Source organism: Punica granatum, chromosome 1 (assembly GCF_007655135.1).
Source record: "Punica granatum isolate Tunisia-2019 chromosome 1, ASM765513v2, whole genome shotgun sequence".
NCBI lineage: Eukaryota > Viridiplantae > Streptophyta > Magnoliopsida > Myrtales > Lythraceae > Punica > Punica granatum.
This window is the reverse complement of record NC_045127.1, coordinates 5,329,931-5,354,581: the sequence shown is the minus strand read 5'-3', so window position 1 is coordinate 5,354,581 and position 24,651 is coordinate 5,329,931. Positions and strand designations below refer to the sequence as shown.

General features: G+C 37.4%; 4 protein-coding genes and 1 non-coding gene across 6 annotated transcripts; 3 read left to right on the top strand and 2 right to left on the bottom strand.

Moving 5' to 3' along the window:
- The first annotated feature begins 10,352 nt into the window (after positions 1-10,352).
- On the top strand, positions 10,353-13,244 carry LOC116192279 (protein CUP-SHAPED COTYLEDON 3-like). Its single transcript, XM_031520782.1, has 3 exons — positions 10,353-10,710; positions 11,167-11,441; positions 12,398-13,244. Exons 1-3 carry the CDS (start codon positions 10,500-10,502, stop codon positions 12,932-12,934), a joined length of 1,023 nt encoding a protein of 340 aa, XP_031376642.1. The 5' UTR covers positions 10,353-10,499; the 3' UTR covers positions 12,935-13,244.
- A 2,115-nt stretch (positions 13,245-15,359) lies between these two features.
- LOC116209057 lies at positions 15,360-16,019 on the bottom strand. The gene has a single exon (XM_031542623.1). The coding sequence runs from the start codon at positions 15,916-15,918 to the stop codon at positions 15,580-15,582; it is 339 nt and encodes a 112-aa protein (XP_031398483.1). The 5' UTR covers positions 15,919-16,019; the 3' UTR covers positions 15,360-15,579.
- A 578-nt stretch (positions 16,020-16,597) lies between these two features.
- Positions 16,598-19,633, top strand: LOC116209051 (protein PLASTID MOVEMENT IMPAIRED 1). Its single transcript, XM_031542615.1, has one exon. It carries the CDS (start codon positions 16,834-16,836, stop codon positions 19,426-19,428), a length of 2,595 nt encoding a protein of 864 aa, XP_031398475.1. The 5' UTR covers positions 16,598-16,833; the 3' UTR covers positions 19,429-19,633.
- LOC116209053 (protein MULTIPLE CHLOROPLAST DIVISION SITE 1) lies at positions 19,444-23,064 on the bottom strand. 2 transcript variants are annotated; one of them, XR_004157158.1, is made up of 6 exons: positions 22,868-23,064; positions 22,536-22,784; positions 21,771-21,937; positions 21,225-21,612; positions 20,014-20,367; positions 19,444-19,781 (listed from the first exon to the last, which is right to left on the bottom strand). XR_004157158.1 is itself a non-coding variant. In XM_031542617.1 (5 exons), exons 1-5 carry the CDS (start codon positions 22,979-22,981, stop codon positions 20,185-20,187), a joined length of 1,101 nt encoding a protein of 366 aa, XP_031398477.1. In that variant the 5' UTR covers positions 22,982-23,064; the 3' UTR covers positions 19,953-20,184. The 2 variants fall into 2 exon arrangements, 1 of the variants encoding a protein (XP_031398477.1); XM_031542617.1 differs by lacking the exon at positions 19,444-19,781 and having other exon boundaries at positions 19,953-20,367.
- A 71-nt stretch (positions 23,065-23,135) lies between these two features.
- Positions 23,136-23,207, top strand: TRNAW-CCA. Its single transcript has one exon. It is a non-coding gene; the product is annotated as a tRNA-Trp (tRNA).
- The last annotated feature ends 1,444 nt before the right edge of the window (positions 23,208-24,651 follow it).

The following is a 24,651-nucleotide window of genomic DNA, read 5'->3' as shown; positions in this document are numbered from 1 at the left end:
AGCCCCGGTGTTGTGAGCACTTGATAGTTATATAATGTATCAACGATACCGAGTTCATCAAACTTACATCGGAAGCAGATTTACGCGGATTACATCAGATCACATCTGGTTCAAAGTTCGAAATATGCAAATTTTCAAGAGTCGATGAAATAGTCTTATTTCGGCTCTGTTCTGCATCTGCTCTCTCTCTTTCTCTATCTCTGGCCCCTGCTCTCTGGTACACAGCCGACTTTGCTATGAATTATGTGTATAATAACGTGTTATGTGATGTCCACATCTCATATAAACAACTCCAGCAAGTAACCAGTAACCTCACCCAATACCCTTTATAAAATTATTTCATATATCTTTACAAAAAAAAAATTCATATATACATATACATATATATCTAAAAATTTAGGGCTATATATTATAACATTGTTAGACTTTGAGCCTGTGCTAAAAACGCGAGATGTTTTCACTTTCGCAGGATAATATTCGATGACTCTCTTTTTCGGTAAAATCTGACCCGACTTGACCAAGCCAGCAGGTATCCCTAGTTACTGTTTGGAGGGAGAACTAAATTCAGATACAAACTGAAGTGTTTTCTTGGTATATATTATTGCAGCACATGAGGGCCAGCCAGCTATAGAAAATTATTTTGTTCATCCCTAGTAGCTATAGTAGCATGGCAGCTGGGTTTGCAATTTGATGCCATGAATGATTGATGAAAGAGAAAACATTTATAGAATCAGACATATATATCAGTTTAGTACTACACTAAACTGAAACTCTATCCATAGACTCTTAGCTACACCATAAATATATTACCTAAAATGCTGCCCTTTTATATATCTTGATCAATCAAAGATTATCAATGCGTTTGTTTTCGGAGTTAAAGTCACGAATTTGTGATTGTGATTGTGATTGTAGAAGAAGACAAAAATATATGGGGCCCACCAGTTTGACTTTTGAAATATAAAATGAATAGAAGGTATAGATAATTAATTATAATGGGATTGTATTTTAATAATATATGGGGCCCACCAATTTGACTTTTGAAATGTGTGTTTTGTTGTGTAGTGTTTTGAGTTAAAGTTAAAGTTAAAATCTTAAATCATGACTTTGAAAACAAACGGAGCTATATATCTTGATCTTCGATGCCGGATCTCTAGTTAGCCCATTTCGTAAGTTATTTGCATATTTATCATCAATATCTGCATATTTAAAGTGCTGTCGCTAGCCCGTCCATCACTGATCGAAATAAATCCAAATTTTAATTCTTATAAGTATAAAGATATCCTTCACTCGTAACTATTATTCACGCACCAAACCACGATCTTGTTGGCCCACGTAACCTAATGATGTAAATTTCTGCAGAAATAATATTTACTCGTATTCGATTTTGCCATATATAGATCACTTTAAGGATTAAATGCATAGAGGGACCTCGGACTTAGTATATATGAAGGGTAGAGTTAGGTCCTTTGAGTTGGGGAGTACCAGATCTAGTTCCACCAATATATACATATACTTGTATATATACACATCCATCTACGTGTATACGAATAGACAAATGTACTGTACAGATGATCAGAGCAAGGAGCCTGGTCATAAGTACTGTTAGAGCTAGCAGATAGATGATTGAATTACATTTCAGCAATAAATGAACTGATCTGAGATGTCTCTTTCCCTCGAGCTGACCTACCTGAGCGATCCATCCATCGATCTCAGGGGGTACGTACTCTCCCCCCTGCCCGCCTGCCCAGCCACGTCCGGCCACCTCCCCTCCGGCCACATTTATTGCCGCAATGCAATCCAGCTTCTGATATACACATTTTACCATTCTCCAGCCAGGGGAAGAATCGAGGAGCAAAGATGTTAAAAAAAAAATTGTAACTGATGTTGATATGACATATAGGAATATTTTTCATAACTTGCAGGTAAAGCTAAACTTCAGTGAAGATTAGTGTAGTCGTTGGAACGGACTTTCACATAATGTGCTAAGCGCACCGATTCGTATGTTAACCGTGCATGCATGCCAAGGTTAGCTTATCACTAACTCATCATGGCATTCGCAAATTGCAGATTCAATGAAGCAAGAGGGTATGAAAAGGGGGGAAAAGAAAACTTTGGGCATGTCCTAAATTTGACTCAAGCAATCCAACCAGGAGCAAAGCCAGGAAATTATCTCGGGGGGAAAATATAAAATAAAAATAGACATATATATCTCATGGGGGCAAATACTTTAACAAAGGCATATTTTATAATATTTTGAAGGAAAATCGGGATTTTGGAAATTGCCCCCTCCAACACATTGACTCTGCCCCCGAGTCCAACATATGTTCATAATTATAGTTAGCCTCCACGATTTTTTTTTTGGGTTGAACACAAGATCATCTTATTAACACTACTATAAATATTTGATGACTTGACATTTGTGGGACCAAATACACATAAGGAAAAATGTTGGGACAGCTGAGTTGACATCATTCCAAAGAGTGAATATAATGTTGGGTGAGCATCAATTAATTATGAACCTTAGTTTCACTCGACATCCCATATATAAATTTCCAACTATATATAACCATGAAGTATATGCTACAGTTGTAAATGACCTAGTTAGCGAATGGTTTTTAAATATAGTACATGGATTGAAAATTCACTGAAAGTATTGCATAATCATCAACGTAAGACAACACCGAAACATGAATTACCCTGAGAGTTAAATTGCACACGTAAGTACACTTCACAATTAATTATAATAACTCATTTGTTGTTCTAAATTCATTGGCACCTTATAATTGAAAAATATATATATTAGTAACTCCAAAAGAATAATGCAACTGCAAATTTTCCAGAGTCGTGCGTGTGCATTACAAACACTGATATCTTACGTAACTATTACGATCGTGCAATTATGTCATAATTACTGAAAATTATATTTGCAGGCAGCATCTCACAAAAAGCTGAAACAATAATTATGTTTAACAACACAGGTGCGTGGCATAGATCGAGAGAAGTGAATGATCATTGGCCTTAGAAGATTCCTCTTCCCCTTTAGACGTTATCTAGTTTTTTTTGCATGCATCGAGAAAAATGCATTAATGAATAGCTAGGGTTACATTGATTGTATATAGGATATATATGCACCTATGGAAAAAGCTAAACCCTAGCTGTAATAAATGTATGGGGATTAGCATTTCCATGTATAGTTACGTGAGCAAATACATGCAAAGAGGGTAAAATTCTCAGGAGTTTGATCCTTTCCTCTTTCTGGGTGCTGTTTTTATATATTAATATTATATATATATATATATATGTGTGTGTGTGTGTGCATATCTTTTACTTGGTGGAGTGGCCATCGATCACCTTGTAATCTGTGACCTTGCATAAAGGCCATTAATTATATTGGCACTATATGATCAAGAAATTTTTCATTTCGGGTAGTGCTTAGATCAATTAGATCAAACCTATTGATCTTAGAAAAAAAATGAAAAATAAGTAAATAAATCAAACGCGTGCCTATTAATATTCATGTGATATAATATTTAAGAAATGCGACAGGTGAAGGTACATCCTAGATGAACTCTTAAGTGTTATTTGCCTAATGATCAATATGTATACATTGAGAGCGTAAAGATGTGAAGAATAAAATAACTAATCTAAGCCTAATTCTTTTTTTTGTTAATTAGCTAACAGAAGGTACTGGTTTATATATACTTATTTTTCATCTTTTTAGTCAATTTTTTCTATATATATATAATGCAAAATCTATTTTATATTGAGAAAATAATGTAGGAAGAGTTTCGGTATGAAATTGCTCTCTCAATTATCTGTTTTCTTCCTGGTAGTGGTATAGGATACGGCATATATACATATATTGTATGAAATTACTCTTTTTTTTTTGCTCGATGAGAATATATATGAATGTATGTACCTTTTTTTTTCTCGGTTTCATGAAAGCACCAATTTTTTTTTTCCTTTTGGGGTTTTAGCTAGCTAGGCTGTGAGTGGCTCGAATTTTTATGTTGTTTAATTATTAATTAATTAATTGATAATAATATATAATTAGATGAAAATCGTCGCATTGCACGGACGATTACTATGAAATTTAATATAGAAATCTTGAAATATAAAAAAATTATTCGTATTGTTAATCAAAACTGGAATAAATATTTTATTAAAACCATCAATATTGAAAAAATTAGTTTGAAAAAGAAATTAGTTTAAAATTTTTATTTTACAAACTGAAATTCAACCTAAGAATAAGAATAAATAAATAAAACTATTGATAGCTAATGGAGAAAAGATTTATATTAAATTATGAAATAAAAAAAATATCCAATATATAAAAATCAGAATAGTCTTACCGTTACAAAGATAACGTCCATAATGTAACTCGAATAGAGATCATCTCAAAACGATCAATATCGAAACAATCAATCTCAAATAAAGTTCATTCAACAAATCAAAGTTCAATCAAGAAAATAAAATTTTGGAAAAAGTTATTAAAACAATCAAAATATCATAGCAATTAATTTAAATTTTGCATCAAGATTTTTTTTTATGAATCAAAATTCAATCATGAAAAAGAACAATTTGGAGAAGAAAGTAAAAAAGAGATTTGAAATTATATATAGAATATTATTCTCTTTTAACCACACAGAGGTTGAATTTGTTAGAAAACAACAATCATATATTTAATGTATTTAATATATATATATAATAAATACTATAATCTATATATATTTAATTGAAGCAGCAACTATATATATGTATATGCCATCTATATATATATTCTATTGCGGCAATTATATTTTTTATATTATATAGCAATGCAAATTATTGTAATGCCCTTATTGAGCTATATTCTATTATAATCTAAATATTGAGATATGTATATGTATAATCTATATATTCCACTGCATATATTGTTTAATTGTATATATTTAAGTGTGCCTTATGTCATATTTTATTCCCTTATATGTATTTAGTTGTGCCTTATATATAATTCATATATTTACTACATTATTAATTAATTAAATTTCCTTAATAAGAATATAAAAATTTCCTTAATATAACTGATTTCCTTCTTTTATAAGAATATAATAATTTCCTTAATGTAAATCGATAACGTGACAACGTGAGAGAGCTTCCTTTTTTATTTTTGATTATGTGACGGCGTAAGAATTGGGCTCGTGCTTTGTTGATATATATATACTAGTCATGAAGCCCGTGCATTGCACATGACAATACATCAATTTGAAAAGAAATTAAAAGTAAAAATTAAAAAGAAAAATTCTTTCGAGAATCAAAAGTGAAATAAAAATAATAAAATAAAGGGTTAATAACTAGAAAACATAAACTTTTCACATTTTAACAATTATAGTATGAACTTCTTTTCTTAACCTAAATATGCACAAACTTTTAATTTGATAATAATTCCAGCACGACGTCAAATTTTTTGTTAATTCGGACGGAGTCGAGGCCAATGAGGATGCCGATAATCCCAATAGGGGGGGGGAGGAGTGTGGTGATGGCCAGGATCGTTGCTCCACTTGCCGAAATTGGGAGAATCCCGAATTTGAGGGTTCTCCCGATCTTGGGGGTTGGGATCCTCGATTCCGGCCACCACCCCTGATTGGGGTCGCCGGCTCCATCCCTCCGATTGGGGTCGTCGACACTCTTTGTGACCTCGATTCCGTCCAAATTAACGGAAAACTTGACGCCGTACTAGAATTGTTATTAAATCAAAAGTTTATGTATTTTTAAATTAAGGAAAAAAGTTCGTGCTAGAATTGTTAAATTGGGAAAAGTTTGTATTTTTTTTGTTATTCACCCTAAAATAAACAAATAACCTTCACATTTAGTGGTAGACGAACCTACATTCTAAGAACTTACGTATAGGGGTAGCATTTGGAAATATGAAACTCACATCACCAATCTTGAGAAAAAACAAAAAAATAGAGAAAATAATAATAAATAAAAAGATACGATAAAAATGAAAGGAAAAAATGAAAGTATAATTTTAATTAACTTACTTACATACATTTCAAGAGTTCGCTTTTAGTTCTAGACACATTGTTTGAGAGGTAAATAGGCCCATGTGTATGATAATTCATATTTACGACTATCATACATAATCTACATAAAATATAATCAGATTTGTTTTCCTTTTTCAGTGGACAAACCTGATTTATTTTTTGAAAATAAAATATAATTCCTATATATCTATAAAATATTATCTAATCTATTTTTTAAAAATGAATATATATGAAAACACATAATTTATATATACTTTTTTTTCCTGTATATATTGAAGATTGTCCATGTAATCATATATTAATTATTATATTATATATAAATATATACACTAATATATACTTATTTTCATGTTAATATTGATATGATGAAATATTAATTTTTATTCTTTAAAAATTCAATATTATTAAATAATATATGTCTATACATATAATCAAATGTTCTTATTTATTTCAAATACATTATGTTATATAAATTATAAAAATTAAAGTAATCAAGAAGTCGGATTTTATGATGAGATATTTTAAAAAAATATTTTTTGTTATAATAATTTAGAAAATAAAAACCAAGAGTCATCCTTTTAGAAAATATATGCTAAGATATACTAATATGATGTTAATATTGATGTGATGAAATATTAGTTTTTATTTAAAAATTCAAGAGTATCAAATAATATCAATACATAAAATAAAGTCATCTCATTTATTTCAAATATATGTTGTTATATATAAATTATAAAAATTAAAGAAATCAAGAAATCAGATTTTATGATGAGATATCTTTAAAAAATAATTTTTATTAGAATAATTCCGAAAATAAAAATAAATGAATAAAAACCTAGAAAATTCCTTTTAGAAAATATATACTTGTATATGCTTATTAATTCCATTCAGAAACCAAGCATTTTAAGGCCATCTATTAATATATTTATATTGCTTATGATTATATACTTATTGTGACGCTAATATTTATGTGATGAAATATTAATTTTTTATTTTAAAAATTCAAGATTATTAAATTATATCTATACATATAATAAAATATTCTTATTTATTTCAAATACATTATGTCTTATAAATTATAAAAATTAACAAATCAAGATATCCGATTTTATGATGAGATATCTTTAAAAAATATTTTTTATTAAAAATAATTCTGAAAATAAAAACTAAAAACGAAGAAAATTTGATTCAGAAAATTCTATTTTTTTCAATTGGAGATCGCCATAATATCCAAAAGATTTTATGATATTTTTGGTCTTTTTAAATGGAACATTATGATCGAAAATAATTTCGGAAGATTTTGTTGCAAATTTTATAAAAGATAATTTAAAATTTTAAAAACTCAAAAAATTTAAAAAAATCAGGAAATGGTATTTCATAATGAGATATCTTTAAAAAATATTTTTTTATTAAATATAATTTCGAAAATAAAATAATAAAAACTTAGAAAATTCATATTGCCTTCAATTGGAGGTTACCATAATATCCAATAGATTTTATTATTTTTTGGAATATTATAAACGAAAATAATTTCAAAAGAGTTTGCTGCTAATTTCATAATAAAAGATAATTTAAAAAGTTCAAAAAATCGATAAAATTTCATACTGAAACAGAGCGTTTTGAAACTATTTGGCCGAGCTCATTTCGTGTATATATATATATATATATATAAGCTGATAATCTGCCACACACGTGTGTAAAGTAAATGGTGCCTCTGTCATCCTATAGCTGCAAATGATAGAGTGAGAGATCGTCCCTTCACGCAAAATCTTAAAAAGAGATCAAAAGAGCGTAGAGGGGTCGCATTAATGGCGGCCAGCTCCAAACAGAGAAAACATATTGATCAAATCTTTACCTACATACATGCCACGACGTTAAGCGTTGGGTTTAGATGAATTTATACTTTCTCTTTTCGGATAATTTTTACGTATTGATTGATGATCCCAAGCATGCATTTGACAACCTACCCATATTTTATAAATAAGTATTTGGTAAAAATAGTACTTGAACTTTTACACGGGTGAGAGCAGTGTGCTATGGTGACAGAGAACTGTCCATATATATGTGTTCAGTCCCTAACAAAATTTCACCAATTTGTGCATTTCAATATCGGCTATCGGTTTAGGTGAAATCACACATATATAAGGAGTGGAATAATAATACTCGACATCCTTCCTCATCCATGTCAACTGTATACATTATACTAAACATAACATAACTCTTTGAAATTGAATTAATAATGACCGGAGCGATCTGGATATTGATATGAGCATGAATTTGTCTTCTTCCTGGTTTGGCCAGGAATGAAGTGGGAGTTGAGGCGACAATTTCCTTCTAAAATTTTGATGTTCAAAGGAAATATTATATTATTTTTCAAAATTTGATAAAATTTCTTACGTTCATCGTCCGTCTCTCTAATTCAGAAAAAATTATTTATTATTAAGATTTCTAATTAATACTATTAATCTCATAGACATTCCTTGTAACCGAAAAGAAAAAAACATATTTATATTTGCTCCTTCTAGGACCTCACTTACCAAGTCAAATTCAACATCCCGCTCTTGGAAATGTCTTAAAAAAAGAAAAAAGAAAAGAAGAGATGATATTAATTAGCTAGACAACTATACATGTATATTCTGCATACGTGCATATATATATGTGTGTGCACATATATATATTGTACGTACATTTATCGTATCTTTTGACACACACATGCGTACATTGTACTGTGGGCAGAGGAGGCGTGACAGCTAGCTGAATGAAAAATTGAAAACAGAACAAAGACTAATGGTACATGGAGAACGAAAATTTTAATTAATCAATTTACAGTCTTCAGATATAGCAAAAATAATCTTTTTTTTTAAGTACACGTAAAAGAATACATATTAGATAATAATATTTAAAGTTTCGGCAAATATATTAAATAATAATAAATATTCGATTTGTTTAATAATAAGATAATAAAATTTTTGTCAGTTGGAGTCCTCTGGAAAAAGGAATAGTAGTAGGTAACGACGATATAACAGTGTCCAGAGGGAAGAGAGAGACTGAATGAATGAATCTACCTCTTCTATTATGCCCACACACGCACGCATAAATCTTCTTCTATCCATCTTCTTCTGCCACGGCCCCCCCCCCCCCCCCCCCCCCCCCCCCCCCCCCCCCCCCTGCACACTGCACAGCTCCCACCCTACAAATTCCGCATTTACTCCTCCGATCCTCACCCCTTCCCAAACTCCCCAACCCTCCCTTACTTACCACGGGCCCAATCTTATCTTGCTCTCTATATATACACATATAATCTCATGCTTTCATTTTGTTTCTTCGATATTATTAATCGATTATCGTTTTAAAGATTTGGCTCCTAACTCGATCCGCAGCGTTTAGTGAGAATCGTAAGTCCTTTCTCGTTGAAGTTGATTTACGGTGATTTAATAGGATTGTGGAACAACGCAGGCCTTCAGGTAGCATGTGTTAGGCTTCCAACTAATTAAGTACGTGCCTTGATGAATCATGCATGAAATATTGAGACGTGGCCATCATATAGATCAGATAAATATCATCAACAGTTGAAGTTTTTCTTTCTAGATGATCCAAACAGTTCTTTTTATTTTATTTTCCCGAGCCGAATCACAAACGTAACATGTTTAGCTTTTCCTGTGGAAGGGAGAATTAGAGTCATACATAAATCATTGCACATTGTAAATATCATGTACACATTCATATGACTATTATCTTATGGGTCAACTGTAGTTTGAATTCTTGCCGCCATCATACATACACAAGATGACAATATGGGGCGCATTTGAACTACTTTTTTTGCTTTCTGAAATTGTCATATAAGTCTAATTACTTATAGATACGAACATTTTGCTCCGTTTCAGTTCATTTACGTGTGAAAGAATCACTATAATATGAAATTACCATGTGTTTCAATGGATGTATACGTACACACAGGACTAACTAAATATCCAGCAAAATGCATATCAATCACTACGTCTAAGCATTTCCTGAAGACGACCTCAATTGATCAGTTAAATTTAGTTACCGCGTGCTTAATGTGATTTTGTATGCACGCACGCGCACATACATACCTAAAGAACAAATCCTTCATTAATGAGTCCAAATCTCATATGGCACCGTCCCTATATATCTCCATTCGCTAGCTAGCATGTAGCCATATGTAGCTTTTGTCTTCTTCGGTTTCAGTGCCATATACATGTGTACATGTATACATATATATACACGTATACATGTATGGTTATATACGTGTATATATAGATATGATAATATCTCCTCCAATTTGCCTCATTCCAGAATCTTTTTAAAACCCAAAATCACCAACTCTTCTCTCTTCTCTCTCAGCACTTCCAAATTATTTCATCCCAAAAATCATTCCTACTCGCATCACAGATCTCTCTTCCTCACTCTCTTTCTTCAGTATCAATCCCATTGTACGTAGTTGTACAAAAGATGTTGGGACCAATGATGGAAGATGTTTTAAGTGAGATATCGGAGGAGATTATGAACGAGAAAGGTGGGTTACCGCCGGGGTTTCGCTTCCACCCCACCGACGAGGAGCTCATCACTTTCTACTTAGCTTCCAAGGTCTTCAATGGCAGCTTTTGTGGCATTCAGATCGCTGAGGTCGACCTCAACCGTTGCGAGCCCTGGGAGCTTCCCGGTATGTAACCCCCTGCATCTTCATTCCTCTAACTCGGCTTACTAAATATATGAAGTCTCTAGCTGGACATGAAGATTTTATTTTCGAGACCACTCGCTTTGGCGAAAGGGCCGATGTTATAGGGGGAAAAAATTTGAGGTGAATATACGACAAAGAATATGAACATATGGCTCTTGGCAATATATTTAGTTCCATCTTTATAAGTTATGGACATATCTAAGGGGCTTAATATTTCCTAAACAACGTTACATTGGATTCCATAGGATCCCATAATATCCAATGGCTAATGCCTTTTGGTCGGTCACGGTCTGTCGATCTCTAGAGATCCGAGGCCGATGGAGATGAGTCCTTCCACTTTCGAGGCCATCATCTCCACTTTGATACGAGAAAGAGCTAACCTCCTTCGTCACTAATCTCACTGCCCTGGACATGTTGGTTAATTTTGATGAATCACAGACGGGGCGAAGATGGGGGAGAGGGAATGGTACTTCTTCAGCTTGAGGGACAGGAAGTACCCGACGGGGCTGAGGACGAACAGGGCCACCGGGGCAGGTTATTGGAAAGCCACAGGCAAGGACCGGGAAGTACACAGCGCCTCGAGCGGGGCACTTCTCGGAATGAAGAAAACCCTAGTCTTCTACCGAGGGAGGGCTCCCCGGGGTGAAAAGACCAAGTGGGTCATGCACGAGTACCGCCTTGAGGGAGAGTTCTCCTGCCGGCACACCGGCAAGGTAATGAATCACTCCACTCCACATTATTTTTGCACTTGGTCTTATTAAAGGGTAATTATTAATATGAAGTGCGAGATCAATCGAAAAGAAAGAAAAACTTATGGGCATAAGATCAATAATTTTATTTTGTTTTTTTTGGTTGAAAATAAGTTCGATCTAATTAACTTTGAGGTAAGTAGATTTCATGACCTTTGGGGTTAGTCCTTTTTCGTTTTGTCTCCTTGTGGGTTGACTATTACATGTAGGGTCTCGCTTGGTTACTGCTCTCGTGTGTTTGCATGCCGACAAAATCCATTTCAGTAGTTTTGATGTTTGATTACATGAAATCACGAATGCTATTGATTCTCATTTTTCTCGGTAAATCGAATCCACAACCTAAGTTGGATTAATTTTAACAAAATCGATATCCCAATCCTTTTTTATTTTTATTTTTATTTTTATAACGAAAGTGTTTAGAATTCATCCAACTAATCCCACGAACCACGTGCCAAATCTTATAATGAATGTGTTTTTCATTGAAGTTGGTGGTGATCAATTTTGCTCCATGCCATGTGACAGGACACGTAAGACGAAGTTTCCAGTAGTGTAATTAAAGTAGTTTGACATGAGCAAAATACACATTTAAAATCTTGCACACCATGTCAAAGACTAACTTATAGAGCATCTGATCTATGTAAGACGTATATCTCCAAAAATTTTCCTATACGTATGAACTTATCAATGAATGAGCTAATTAAGATGGATGTCATCGAACTAGATGATTTGATCCGCAAGCTACATATGTCTCTAAAGTAATTTGGGGAGGGTGTAAAATGGGAAATAGCACGAGGCAATTTTTTTTTTCATGAATGTCACCTTTTTTTGCCATAAGAGATAGGTGCACGTGAAATATATACGTATATATATATATATATATTTATTATTGTGAATGATTTTTACATTTTAATTTTTGGCAGGAGGAATGGGTGATCTGCAGGATATTCCATAAAACCATGGACAAGAAATTAAATACCCATTTTCCCGAAGGCCAAAGTTGCATCAACATGATTGTCCCTCATCAGCACCTCCTAGACAATTACAATCTGTTTGAGACCAAGTCGATTTTAAACCCTAACCCTGCACCCCTCTTCTTCTCAAACCAGGATCTTATCCCTGCCAAAGACAAGGCTGCCCCTGTACCCAAGCAGCACTGCAAGGCCGAGACCGACGATTACAACAGTATAATACTTCCTCAGTTCCATCATCATCAGCTTTTCCTCCCTGATCTTGTTGCCTCCGGCAATGATCGTTTTCATCAAAACGATAGTACTAACAACCATCAGATTCTTCAAAACCCTAACTTCTTGATCTTCGATATGGGCTGCTATTATGATGGTGTCACCACGAGCGATAATCTTCGTGAGAGGCCTGCCTGCAATTGTTGTTGTTCTTCTTCTTCTTCAGCCATGGACAGTGCATTGATTGGATCTTCTTGGCCATTGTTAGACGCTTGAAGATCTCCTATATATGTATGTATTTATCAATGTCTGATCTCATGGACTCTATATATGAATTTTATCTAATTATATTTACTAATATAATATATTAAGTACATGTGTATATATTATGTATATGTATTTAAATATGTGTGATGGTGGAGTGGAGACAAGTAGATAGGGCTACTGTCGGTAGAATCTTATTGCTAGTGAACTGTTGGGCAATTTAGATTGGGAAGTATCTCTGCTAGATTTTCTGACAAAATATATATATATATATATATATAAATCCTGATATCTGAAAGTTTCAAGACATTTCTTAAATGAAATATTGGCTGTGAATCAATTTAAGCATATATATATATATATATTTGTTGGTTTTATTATATTGGAGTGTATTTATTGTACACATAAAAATTTGCGCATTTTGCTATTTTGTCTTCTTCCTCCTTTTCTTTTCTATTTGCTGCGGGACTGGCCAAAAGACAAGGTGGGGCCAGATATTGTTGATGTGACAGCATCGATGGGATTGGAGGACTTTTTAATTCGAGTGACTTCACCCTCAATTTTATCATCGTTGACATTGAAATTGAAGTATTTCAGGGAGTCACTTCAGTGAATTTAACAAGTCAATTCGATCGCTCATTCTAATTAATATAAGTTAACCATTTATAAATGGTTTGGATAGGCATCCTTTGATTGCTAAATTTGCACCCAAGTCATAATATGAAGCTCTTTAGATTTATGTAATGAAGTCGGAAACCACTCAAAATTTGTTGATCTAGAGCACTTGACAAAGATATATTATGGTGATAAAGTAAGAAAAAGCTTGATGAAGTCATAACATATATTTCGCTTACTAAAATTATCAGCTTTGGAAGAATTAGTATATGAATCCAATCAAACGCATTTGTAAATAATTACAAAGAAACTGCAGGTAATGATTAAGACGAATCTATATATTTTTTTTCTTTGCCCACAAGGTATGAAGAAACTCCGATAATCGGTCTTCCTACCCTTTAATTGTTTAAGACTTCATATGGTCAATTCCAATTATCAATGTCCCATATAATAACTATTAGGTTTCAATATTTATAACGACACATGCATCCTCTCCTATCCCATCTAATTCTTTGATCTTTTATTCTTCATATATAACTCGTAAAACACGTACGTGGACCCTAAAGAAAAATGAACCTAATGCAAAGAGAACATGATAAATGGTCTTGTTTTCGATGTACTGACCGATAATAAAAATCTACATATATATATTTTCTGCACACAGCTGGAGGGGAGGCAATCCGACAACAGCAAAGATAATGATCTTCACTTAATCTAACGGGCAATGATGACGGAGTTGTACGACATAACATCAGAATCAGAGTTGAGATTCTTCAGACCCCTTTCAACAAATTCCAAAGGGCTCCCATATTTCTTCTGATCTGCAACCTGCATGCCTTCGTCATTGAAAGTGACTGAGACTTATCGTTAAACCACAATCCACTCTCCATTTGATGCATTCTGAATCCGAAAATATATGGCTTCGATCGGTTACTTCCTGATGAGTACTTGTGTACGCCATTAGTACGTACACGACAAAGAGTAATTTAATTTGGGAGAGTAAGTTATGACCATAGTGTGCGTGAGATATGGTCGGACGCAACTGAAAATTACGACTCATCAGGTGTGATCATTTGTGGCTGGTAAAGAGAGTAGCTGGCAATGAAAAAGGCACTTAAAAGAGATAATAACAAAGGCCTTGTAATGAAAATAAGTTTTGGTCAGGCTATGGTTCGTCGAGGCCAGGCATTGATCCACCTTCGACTCCATAGTTTGTGTTGCCTTTGATTTACTGCAGCCAGCAATTTTTAGGCTCTTAAGTCTGTGTTTCGGCTTGCAGCTAATTATTCTCAATATGTTGCCGAGGGCTCGAACTTTTTCGACATTTAAGACTTAAGGGTTTTCTCTGGAGTACAGACACTTTGATGTCATAGGCATTCTGAGAAAGCTTTGAAATGTTATTCTCTATATATATAACTTCATTTTTTTTCCTTCGGTTGGACGAGGCAATGGCATCGACTGATTTGGTCCGCTTGGACTCCTATATTGAAGAGCGTCCACTGAATCCTCAGATCTGTCACGAGGGGCCCAATTGGCTTCCAGTTGACGATGGGTTTGGGGGGGGGGGGGGGGAAGGCATATTCTTTTTCGAGGCTTACTCTTTCAGAATTTCGCAGGAAGATCCCTATGCTTCTCAATAATTCACTTTCAACACCTAATCTTTTTGTATTTGATCAAAAAGACACTCTACCCCCAAGTCCCACGCATATATAACCAATCCGCAAGTCATTCGGATCTGTAAGATTGCAAAGAAGCAGCACAGTACAAATATATATATATATATATATATATATATATATATATATATTGGGAAACAGAAAAAAAAATACAACTACAACTAAGCTTTACGGATCGATTTGACCACAACTAGCTCGTTGGTAGTTTACAATACGACAACATATAAGTATAGAACATAGATCGACACGCATGAAAAACTCATAAACACGGCATTAGGATGCAGCCTGCCGGGCTTCAAAAAGAAAATTGACGATGAGCGTGGGCTTTCCCGTCAGCCCCGGCAATGGTGCATTATGTAACAGTACTCACAGGTTCCTTCTAGCTGCTCGAGGGATGAAGGCTTCACCCTCTGGGGGGCCATTGCCAGAGACCGTGGGGGCATCGGTGCCGCTGCCTCCCTGGATGGGCTTGGGCTCGAGGTGGCCCTCAGTGCCGTAGCCCTTGCGCTTGTAGTCTTCCAAGTCGGTGTACTTCACGTATGGGCTGCTCTGCATCGGCAGGCCTTCGGTGTTGGGCCTGTGATGCTGTGCCCCATGCTGTCCTTGTCCCTGTCCATGTCCATGGCCTCCGCTATTTGGTGCGATCATCTGCTCATTGATGTCGGACATTTTCATTATCCTTGCGTTGTCTTCCTGAAAGTTCATCCTTACCTCGAGTTTAATCCCACGAGAAGAGAAAGAATCACGAGAGCGTATCGAATAGAAACTATTGTTTTATGTGTAGAAGTAAGTTGGTTCAATGGTCCCATCTCAGCTACTTAAAGAATGCATTAAACAGAGGAAAGCCCGCTTTTGCCGAGTTTGGTTTTGACCCTTTCCCAATTCTTCTCCTTGATTCTAGCCAATATGGGGCCAGAGACTTTTTACATTTGCCTTCGCTTTTGTTTTTTCCTTTCCCCCCCTTTCATAAGAAACCAAAAACCCGAAAATTCGAAATGTTTATATCCCGAAATTTTATTTTGCGCGATGAGCAGCATCAGGAAAGGTGCACATCAAGTTACCGTTCCAGTTACATAAGGCACTTACGACTTTTCTGGCGGGAGAACTAGCATGTGGGTATCGGAAATGACGAATATTCAGGCTAGCTCGAAAGTGACCAAACTACAAGGGTGTGATGAGAAATATAGAAAGGTGGGAATGTAAAGGCAGAGGACGGTTCGCATGAACAAGAACAATCAAAAGCTACTAGAGACAGCCAAATTTATACTGCTGCTGCAGCTGGGACCTCACCTCAATTTGCCTTGTTTCTTGCATGGAAAGAAAATGTCTTTTTCACTCAGACAGCACACACGCTCTCTCTTATCCTTCACAAATGTTACAGCCATCGGACGAAAATTTCAAATTTGCCCCCAGTAATTGAAGATGGTGATGAAGGAGAATGGACCACATTTATTGTTCAGCTTATAGTCCATTCATGGCAGCTTCTCCACCTCACAACTCCCCCTCAACCACTTGAACCTCCTCTTCCTACCTTATCTCTTCTCTCCCTTCCCCTTCCGCCCCTGCGTTTTCGACGTTTCATGCCATCGGCGCGCTTCCGGGGAAAGTTTCGCTTCAGCTATGGCATCGGAGTACTCAGCGGGGAAAAGAAACTCTAGCTCCAACACCCAGCTTCTCCAAGAGCTGGAGGCCCTGAGCCAGACCCTCTACCAGTCCCACACTGCCTCCACGAACCGCCGGACGGCCTCCCTTGCTCTCCCACGCACCTCGGTCCCTGCCATCTCGGGCCCTGATGATGAGATCACTGCCAGTAAAAAGACTGAAGAGAGGCCTGGCACAAGACCTCGCTCGAGGCGTATGTCCATATCCCCTTGGCGTTCGCGGTCAAAGCTGGAGGATCCTGCCCCCGAGCAGCCGGTTCAGGTTCCGGGTCAGGCAAAGTTTGATGTGAAGGACGATCAGCCAGCTTCTTCTGGTTCTGGAGAGAAGAAGGGGATTTGGAACTGGAAGCCTATCAGAGCACTTTCCCACATAGGGATGCAGAAGATGAGCTGCTTGTTCTCTGTCGAGGTCGTGACCGCCCAGGCCCTGCCCGCTTCCATGAACGGGCTTCGCTTGTCGGTATGTGTCCGTAAGAAGGAAACCAAGGAGGGGGCCGTCCACACTATGCCTTCCAGGGTCTCGCAGGGAGCTGCAGATTTTGAGGAGACATTGTTTGTCAAGTGTCACGTCTACTGCAGTCCCGGGGGTGGGAAGCAGCTCAAGTTCGAACCTCGCCCATTCTGGATATACTTATTCGCAGTGGATGCAGAAGAGCTCGATTTCGGCAGAAGTTCGGCGGACCTGACTCAGCTGATTCAGGAGTCCATCGAGAAGAGCTACGAGGGTACACGGGTTAGGCAATGGGACATGAGCTTTAACCTCTCGGGCAAGGCCAAGGGGGGTGAACTCGTAGTCAAATTGGGCTTTCAGATCATGGAGAAAGATGGAGGGAGTGGAATCTATAATCAAGCTGCGGCATCAAAGATCGACAGGTCGAAGACTTTCTCGTCTTCTTTCGGCCGTAAGCAGTCAAAGACTTCATTTAGTATTCCGAGCCCGAGGATGCAGAGCAGGTCAGAAGCTTGGACTCCTTCACAGAATAGAGGGATGACAACAGATATTCATGGAATGGATGACCTAAACCTCGACGAGCCCGCCCCACCGGTTGCTTCGACTTCTTCATCAGTTCAAAAGTCGGAAGAACCTGAGTCGAAGAATGAAGAACTTGACCTGCCCGACTTTGAAGTCGTGGACAAGGGAGTCGAGGTGCAGGACAAAGAACAGGTCGAGGGGGCAGAATCAGAAGACAATGCAGAGGGAAGGTCGGCTTCGAGTGAGGTCGTCAAGGAAGTTGTCCACGATCAGGTCCACCTTACAAGGTTGACGGAGCTCGACTCCATTGCCCAACAGATAAAGGCGCTTGAATCCATGATCGCGGAGGACAAGGACATGAAAACAGAGGAAGAAACGGAATCTCAGAGACTGGATGCCGAGGAAGAGACAGTGACGAGGGAGTTCCTTCAAATGCTCGAGGAAGAAGAAAGAAATGAATACAAGTTCTATCAGCCTGAGATACCTCCTCTGCAGCTCGAAGGAGCAGATTACGAGAACGATCCTTCTGCAGGAGCTGATTCAAAGATATATCTGCCTGACCTCGGGAAGGGCTTGGGGTGCGTGGTTCAAACGAGAAATGGAGGTTATTTAGTTGCCGCGAACCCTCTCGACACAGAGGTCTTGAGAAAAGATACTCCAAAGTTGGCGATGCAGATATCAAAGCCATTGGTCGTTCCATCGACCGATTCTGCAAGCGGATTCGAGTTGTTCCAGAGATTGGCAGCTATCGGAATTGATGAACTCAGCTCCCAATTTTTCAGCTTAATGCCTATCGATGAGCTCATGGGAAAAACAGCTGAACAAATAGCCTTCGAGGGGATTGCTTCGGCGATCATACAAGGGAGGAACAAAGAAGGTGCCAGCTCCAGTGCTGCCCGTACGGTCGCAGCAGTGAAGACCATCGCCACTGCCATGATCACTGGGAGGAAGGATAGGATCTCGACGGGCATTTGGAACTTGAATGAGGATCCAATCACAGTTGAGGAGATCCTTGCCCACTCAATGCAGAGGATCGAAACCATGGCAGTTGAAGCTCTGAATATACAAGCAGATATGGGAGAAGAAGCGCCATTCGATGTTTCTCCTCTCCGTGGTAAGGATCAGCGCCATCCTCTGTCCTCTGCAGTCCCACTTGAGGACTGGATCAAGAATAACACCACAGCCCCGACAATCACGATTGCGGTGATTGTCCAACTGCGTGACCCGCTGAGGCGTTACGAGGCAGTAGGCGGGCCCATCATAGCGCTGATTCATGCAGCACAAGCAGAGACCAAACCGGACAGGCACAGTCGAAAAGAGAGTGAGTACAAGATCATGAGCTTGCACATAGGGGGTTTAATGGAGAGGACGGGAGGGAAGAGAAGTGCCTGGGACAGTGAGAAACAGAGGCTGACTGCGATGCAGTGGCTTGTGGCTTATGGGCTCGGAAAGGCTGGGAAGAATGTAAAGCCCGCAGCTAAGATGAAGGGCCAGGACCTGCTGTGGAGCATTTCGTCGAGAGTGATGGCGGATATGTGGCTCAAATCAATGAGGAATCCCGATGTGAAATTCGGAAAGTAATGCATTTTTTTTTTCTTTTTTTTTTGTTAATCTGATAGAAGACAGTAAATCATTCTTGTATGTATGTAATGCAATCAAACAAAGTAGTAAAGAATGAGCGGAGTGCACAGATCCGCAGTAGGATCGGTTGGCATCCCGTGCCAAATAAGTAGCAGTACTTTTGTATTCATATTTCAATCAGAATAAAGATCTTTGAAAATCCAAATATCGAAAACTTCTTCACAATATGTGATTAAAGTTTCACAGCAGCCTAAAAACTTCATTGTTGAACTCTGTTATGCTGGAAATGAACAAGTAAAAGATTATGACTTATACCCAATACAGAATAAGTACGAAAAGCTGTCTCGACCGACCTGCAATTCATAAAGTAAGAGGACCTGGATTAGAATTCCTTACTGTGCTCCGTGGATTCATAGCAAAAGCAACACGGAGGATATCTGCAGAAGGGAATCACGGTCTATACTCTTTCCTATAGACAACTGCTTGAAGAGACAATTGAGGATATTATAAGCAACACTTTCGAATGAAAAGAAAGGCAATGAATGTATAAATAAAAAGAACTCGGACTGTATTATGTATTCTCACCACACTATACACAGTTCAGTTGTATTTACAGCCTTGCTCTACTTTCTGGCCCCGCATAAGCAGTATACCGGCATTCCGGTTACGAAAATTTCATTGGCAGCTTCAAATAAATCTCAGAGTTCCTTCATTAGAGTACTCATAAAGAGAGTGAGTGGATATGAGCATCTGAGATTATGATTTCTGGATTTCCTCGGATGATGAGTTGCTTTCCGCAGGGCTCGGGGAGAAATCCGATTTAGAAGGCTTAAAAGGAGGGCCCTGTTCCACATCTTGCGACTTTGCTTGAAACTTAAATTGTCTCTCAAAATCTTTAGCGTTGCCACGATCAATGACCAACTTATCAAGTCTTTCCTCCTACAGTAAAAGACACTTAAATTAGGACAGAAAATGAGAAAGATTATAATCATAGAGCCATTATCTACTGAAAAATAAAATACTACATCCATTTCATCCGATACGAAGGAAGACTGATAACAACCACTTTGATGCGGGCAAAAGAAGGTGACCATAGATAAAATGTCGGAGACGTGAATATTGAAAGATGAAATTAGATTAAGAGGCAGAACGTTGAAGATAAAATACCAATAAGATCCACAAGCCATTAATGACAAACTCAAATTTAAGAATTGGAGAAAATATACTCACAGGTTGCAAATGCTATGTGCTTATATTATCATACTGGTTCAAATATTCATGAATCAATTATTGTACCATTTGAACATAACCACTGATTCAAATAATTTAAATTTTAGAAAGAGATGGAGAAACTGGGATTAAAAGACAATTTGTTAGTTCATACAGGGAAATATGGCTTCAACAGACATTAAAACAACAATTATCCGAATAAATTTCATATATTCTTCTTCAGCGACCTCCCCTAAAGAATTATAAATGCCCAGAGGAGATAGAAAGAATATATCAAGCATAAGCTAGCAGATATAGAAAGTAAAGCTGGTTGCAAGCGCCGAATCAAGCAAAGCTTTTCTTTTCTTCATTTCTCCTTTTTCCTATAGGAGGAGAGTATGAGAAAAGAACTAATACTTCGAAAAAAGTGCTCATAAAAGAACATATAGTGGAGTGCATTTTTATACAATATTCCATTTCTCTTAAAAAATTTTAAGAGAAAAAATAAAAATTTTATTTCCCTAACCAAAAAAAGGCCCAAATTTTCCAAAGTTCAAGCAATGAAATGGAGGGGCAAAGGAACTTACTCTTTGCAATGCTTCCAGCTTTCTCTGCAGCGCCTCGTGTTCAGCTTGGATACGGAATGGAACCCCATGTTTTTGATAGACATTGGTCTGAGCAAGGTCTTCATCAATGTCACTGGCTGTGGTAGCAAAGGGGTGATTAGCAGGAATCCACCGGACAGTATCAGGGTCCACGTCAGGAGGTATCGTATCGCCTTCTTTAAGAAACATTGTGGGCCTTTTCCACTGATAAGCCCGCGACCTTCTTCGTTTGTGGATGGTTTCCTCCTCTTTGGTTAGAGTAACTGGAGCCAGACGATAAACTTTCCCGCACATCTCCACGGTCGAATTTTTCTTACCGACCTTGACTAGTGGGTTATTGAATGGATCCTCATATTTGAGTGGTGTAGAGCTGAGGAGATATCTCGTTAAAATTACTATTTCCAATCATCCGCTATATTTGAAATAGAATTATCACAACACAGAAATCCTTTGAAATGTAATATATATATATATATATATCATGGCTATGAGCTGAAGAAAAAAGATACAGGAGTATTAGAATCATACATGCCTCTTCTATCAGATCTCAGCTGGCCACGCCTGACGAGATCAGCTACAGAGCCGGGACGATCATACATTGCGTTTCTTGCAGCATAGACCCTTCCAACAATGAAGAAAATTGCAGTTGCAATACAAAACCCAATCACAAAATTGGCACCAGGATTCCTCTTCATCTGAAACCCAAACAAGAATACCGACTAAGAATGCAAAACCATAAGTGCATTAGATTATAACAACTCTCTATTTTCAACAGTTCAGACAGCAATGAGCAACAGAGATTCAAAAAAAACAAAAAAACTCTGGTCCAAGAACGGTAAGAAACTTGAAACATGGCCATCTGCAATCACTCTGTGGCAGTTAACATTGCATAAAGAAACAGATTCTGATTCAGCTGATATTTAAATCAGAAACCAATGTTTAAGGGCTTTCATTACGAAATTTGTGGTCTATCTTTTGTTTGCAACTCCGAGAACTAGTTCAATGAATACCCTCGGAATCTCAGAAATCACAAAGAATGACAACGCCAAGCATCTAAATTTATCACAGGGACCAGTTGCTAACAGCCACAGCTCGTACATTTCCACGAACACACACAGGAAGCCCAAAACACTTAGAACTGCAAAGTCCCGTATCCTTTAGACATGCTTATAAACAGAATCAAAAGAACAGAAAGACACGACGAAGGACATGTTCCGTGCAGAGCCAAACTGATGAAGGAAGTCCCCCAAAAATATATATATATATATAACAAAAAAGGAGCGGTAAGCTTACCACGAAAACGACCGGAGGCAGAGAGCTGATAACTCCTCGGAAATGGTTGAAAGGGTCTCCTTTCCCGGCCCCAACGGCCTCATTTGGGACGGAATCGGTCTCACTAGTCACAGGATCGCCACTGGCACTTACCTTCACGAAGAAGTTCTTCCTCAGCTTGCCCCGATAGCTGCTCCACCTCCCCCAGCTCAATTTCATCCCGAATCCCGCTCTGAGCTCAGCTAGCCTCCCAGGGAACGCACGCGAGGCCTGCATTCCGAGGAATCAAACTGAATACGAGACATCAAATTTGAAAGAGCAAACGGGGGTCTGTTTGTCTGCCTTTCTCGTACCTGCGGAATAGGGGTAATGGAATGGCAATCGAGGGTCCAGATTGATGGCGGCCACGACGACGAGATGCTGGGAATCTCCCGGTGACAGAGAACTGGGAACCTCGGCGATGTCATGGCGGGAGATTACTAGGGAAAGCCAGAGTAGGGTTTTACAAGGCTTGCTCTCTTCGACACTGCCGTTGCAAAGAAGTGAAGAAGGAAGAGGGGCGAAAGAGAACAGAACAGACAGCCGTTGAAATATTATTGAAAAGCATAACGTAGCACCAGCGGATCCGTGGCGCAATGGTAGCGCGTCTGACTCCAGATCAGAAGGTTGCGTGTTCGATTCACGTCGGGTTCAATCCCCCGATCCTATACGGATCCAACTTTTTCTTTTATTATTATTATTATTGTGCTATTTTGTTGCCAAACACAGAGGGGGAAAAGTCTAATTTCTTTTACTAAAAACAAGATTTTATGGGTTACGTATAAAGATTTAGCACCACAACAGGGTGGGTGTTGCTGGACTTTATTTCTGTTTGCATTTGCCCGAGTGTCGCATCAAAGAATTACAATATCCAACGGGAGACTGCGAACTTTATCTTTTCAATGAATTGTCGAGAAGGGAATGTAAGCATATTATATAGTTTAAACCAAATTAAACAGAATATTCTGAGGGATAATCTATGGAATTTTCTTTTATTTTTCCTCCATTAATTATTTAATTTAACAAAATGAATGGCCCCTAAGAAGAAGGAATAAAGGGAGTCTCCATCGAGCATTAAAAATTGTCATTAGGAAGAGGGGAGACAGATTCCACCTTTTGTTAGGTCAAGCCAAACAACACAAAGAAGATTGTGGTTTTAATTATTGGAATGGAGTGTGCAGTGTGTGTGTGAGTCATCTTTTCTTGGATGCCACTCAACTCCATTTTTCAATGATATCTTGATTAGGCAAATTATTAACTCATACGTAAATATATATATATATATATATATATGTATATGTATATTTCTACTAAAGGCATTTGCATGCATTTTCTTTGATCCTTTTCCCTTGTTGGAGATTATGCATAAGCCTTTTATCTCAATCATGGAACAGTCTGATTTCGAACTCATCTGTAACTCATCAAGTTCAACTTGTCACTTTGAATCGCATTAAAAAATGGATTTGTTTCTGCTCGGCGTCACCTCCCAAGTCCAACTAACTCTTCGGGACGGGGAGCTTCTATATTTCTCGCTTTACCTGGCGTATAAGTCGTCGAACCAGCAAAAAGATGATCGATTGCATCGCGTATATCTTATATAAGGGTAGGTGAGCTGTGCGAAGTGAAGTTGATGGGGTTCAGTTGACGTAAGTGGAAGCCATAGAGAGTTGACCCATGAAAACAAGAGGCTGCATACCAGTGGAACCACTGCGCCTAAACTGGGGGGAGGGGAGCATGCAATGCCATACCACGTGATAATACTTAATTCTATATTACGTGAAGCCAATCTTATATAGGTAGAAATTATTAATCGGATGTCAATTTGTATTTCTCATGTGTAACGCCAAGTTGCATATATTATGAACTGAAATGTGTTCGGCAATGCAGATATGAACTGGGACAAGGACTTGAAATTCTTACAATCCAGCGTTTACTAGCAACTGAATAGAGATTAGGATCGGGTTTAGATAGGATATAATATAATATAATTACACTAGTAAATCCGTTTGTTTTTTTAATTATAATCCAACCCAATTTTATCCTTCCCCAAATTCAATAATATGACTATTATTGTTTTGTCTTTTTTTGTCATTTAATA

Bases quoted from the DNA above. Each gene is read 5' to 3' on its own strand.
- LOC116209053 (XM_031542617.1), bottom strand. From the start codon at position 22,981: ATGACATCGCCGAGGTTCCCAGTTCTCTGTCACCGGGAGATTCCCAGC. The intron at 21,613-21,770 runs GTATGATTCTAA...ATATCTCCTCAG, and splicing joins AGATCTGATAGAAGAGGCAT to CTCTACACCACTCAAATATG. The intron at 20,368-21,224 runs GTAAGTTCCTTT...CTTTTACTGTAG, and splicing joins AGCTGGAAGCATTGCAAAGA to GAGGAAAGACTTGATAAGTT.
- LOC116209051 (XM_031542615.1), top strand. From the start codon at position 16,834: ATGGCATCGGAGTACTCAGCGGGGAAAAGAAACTCTAGCTCCAACACC.
- LOC116192279 (XM_031520782.1), top strand. From the start codon at position 10,500: ATGTTGGGACCAATGATGGAAGATGTTTTAAGTGAGATATCGGAGGAG. The intron at 10,711-11,166 runs GTATGTAACCCC...GATGAATCACAG, and splicing joins CGAGCCCTGGGAGCTTCCCG to ACGGGGCGAAGATGGGGGAG. The intron at 11,442-12,397 runs GTAATGAATCAC...AATTTTTGGCAG, and splicing joins CCTGCCGGCACACCGGCAAG to GAGGAATGGGTGATCTGCAG.
- LOC116209057 (XM_031542623.1), bottom strand. From the start codon at position 15,918: ATGAACTTTCAGGAAGACAACGCAAGGATAATGAAAATGTCCGACATC.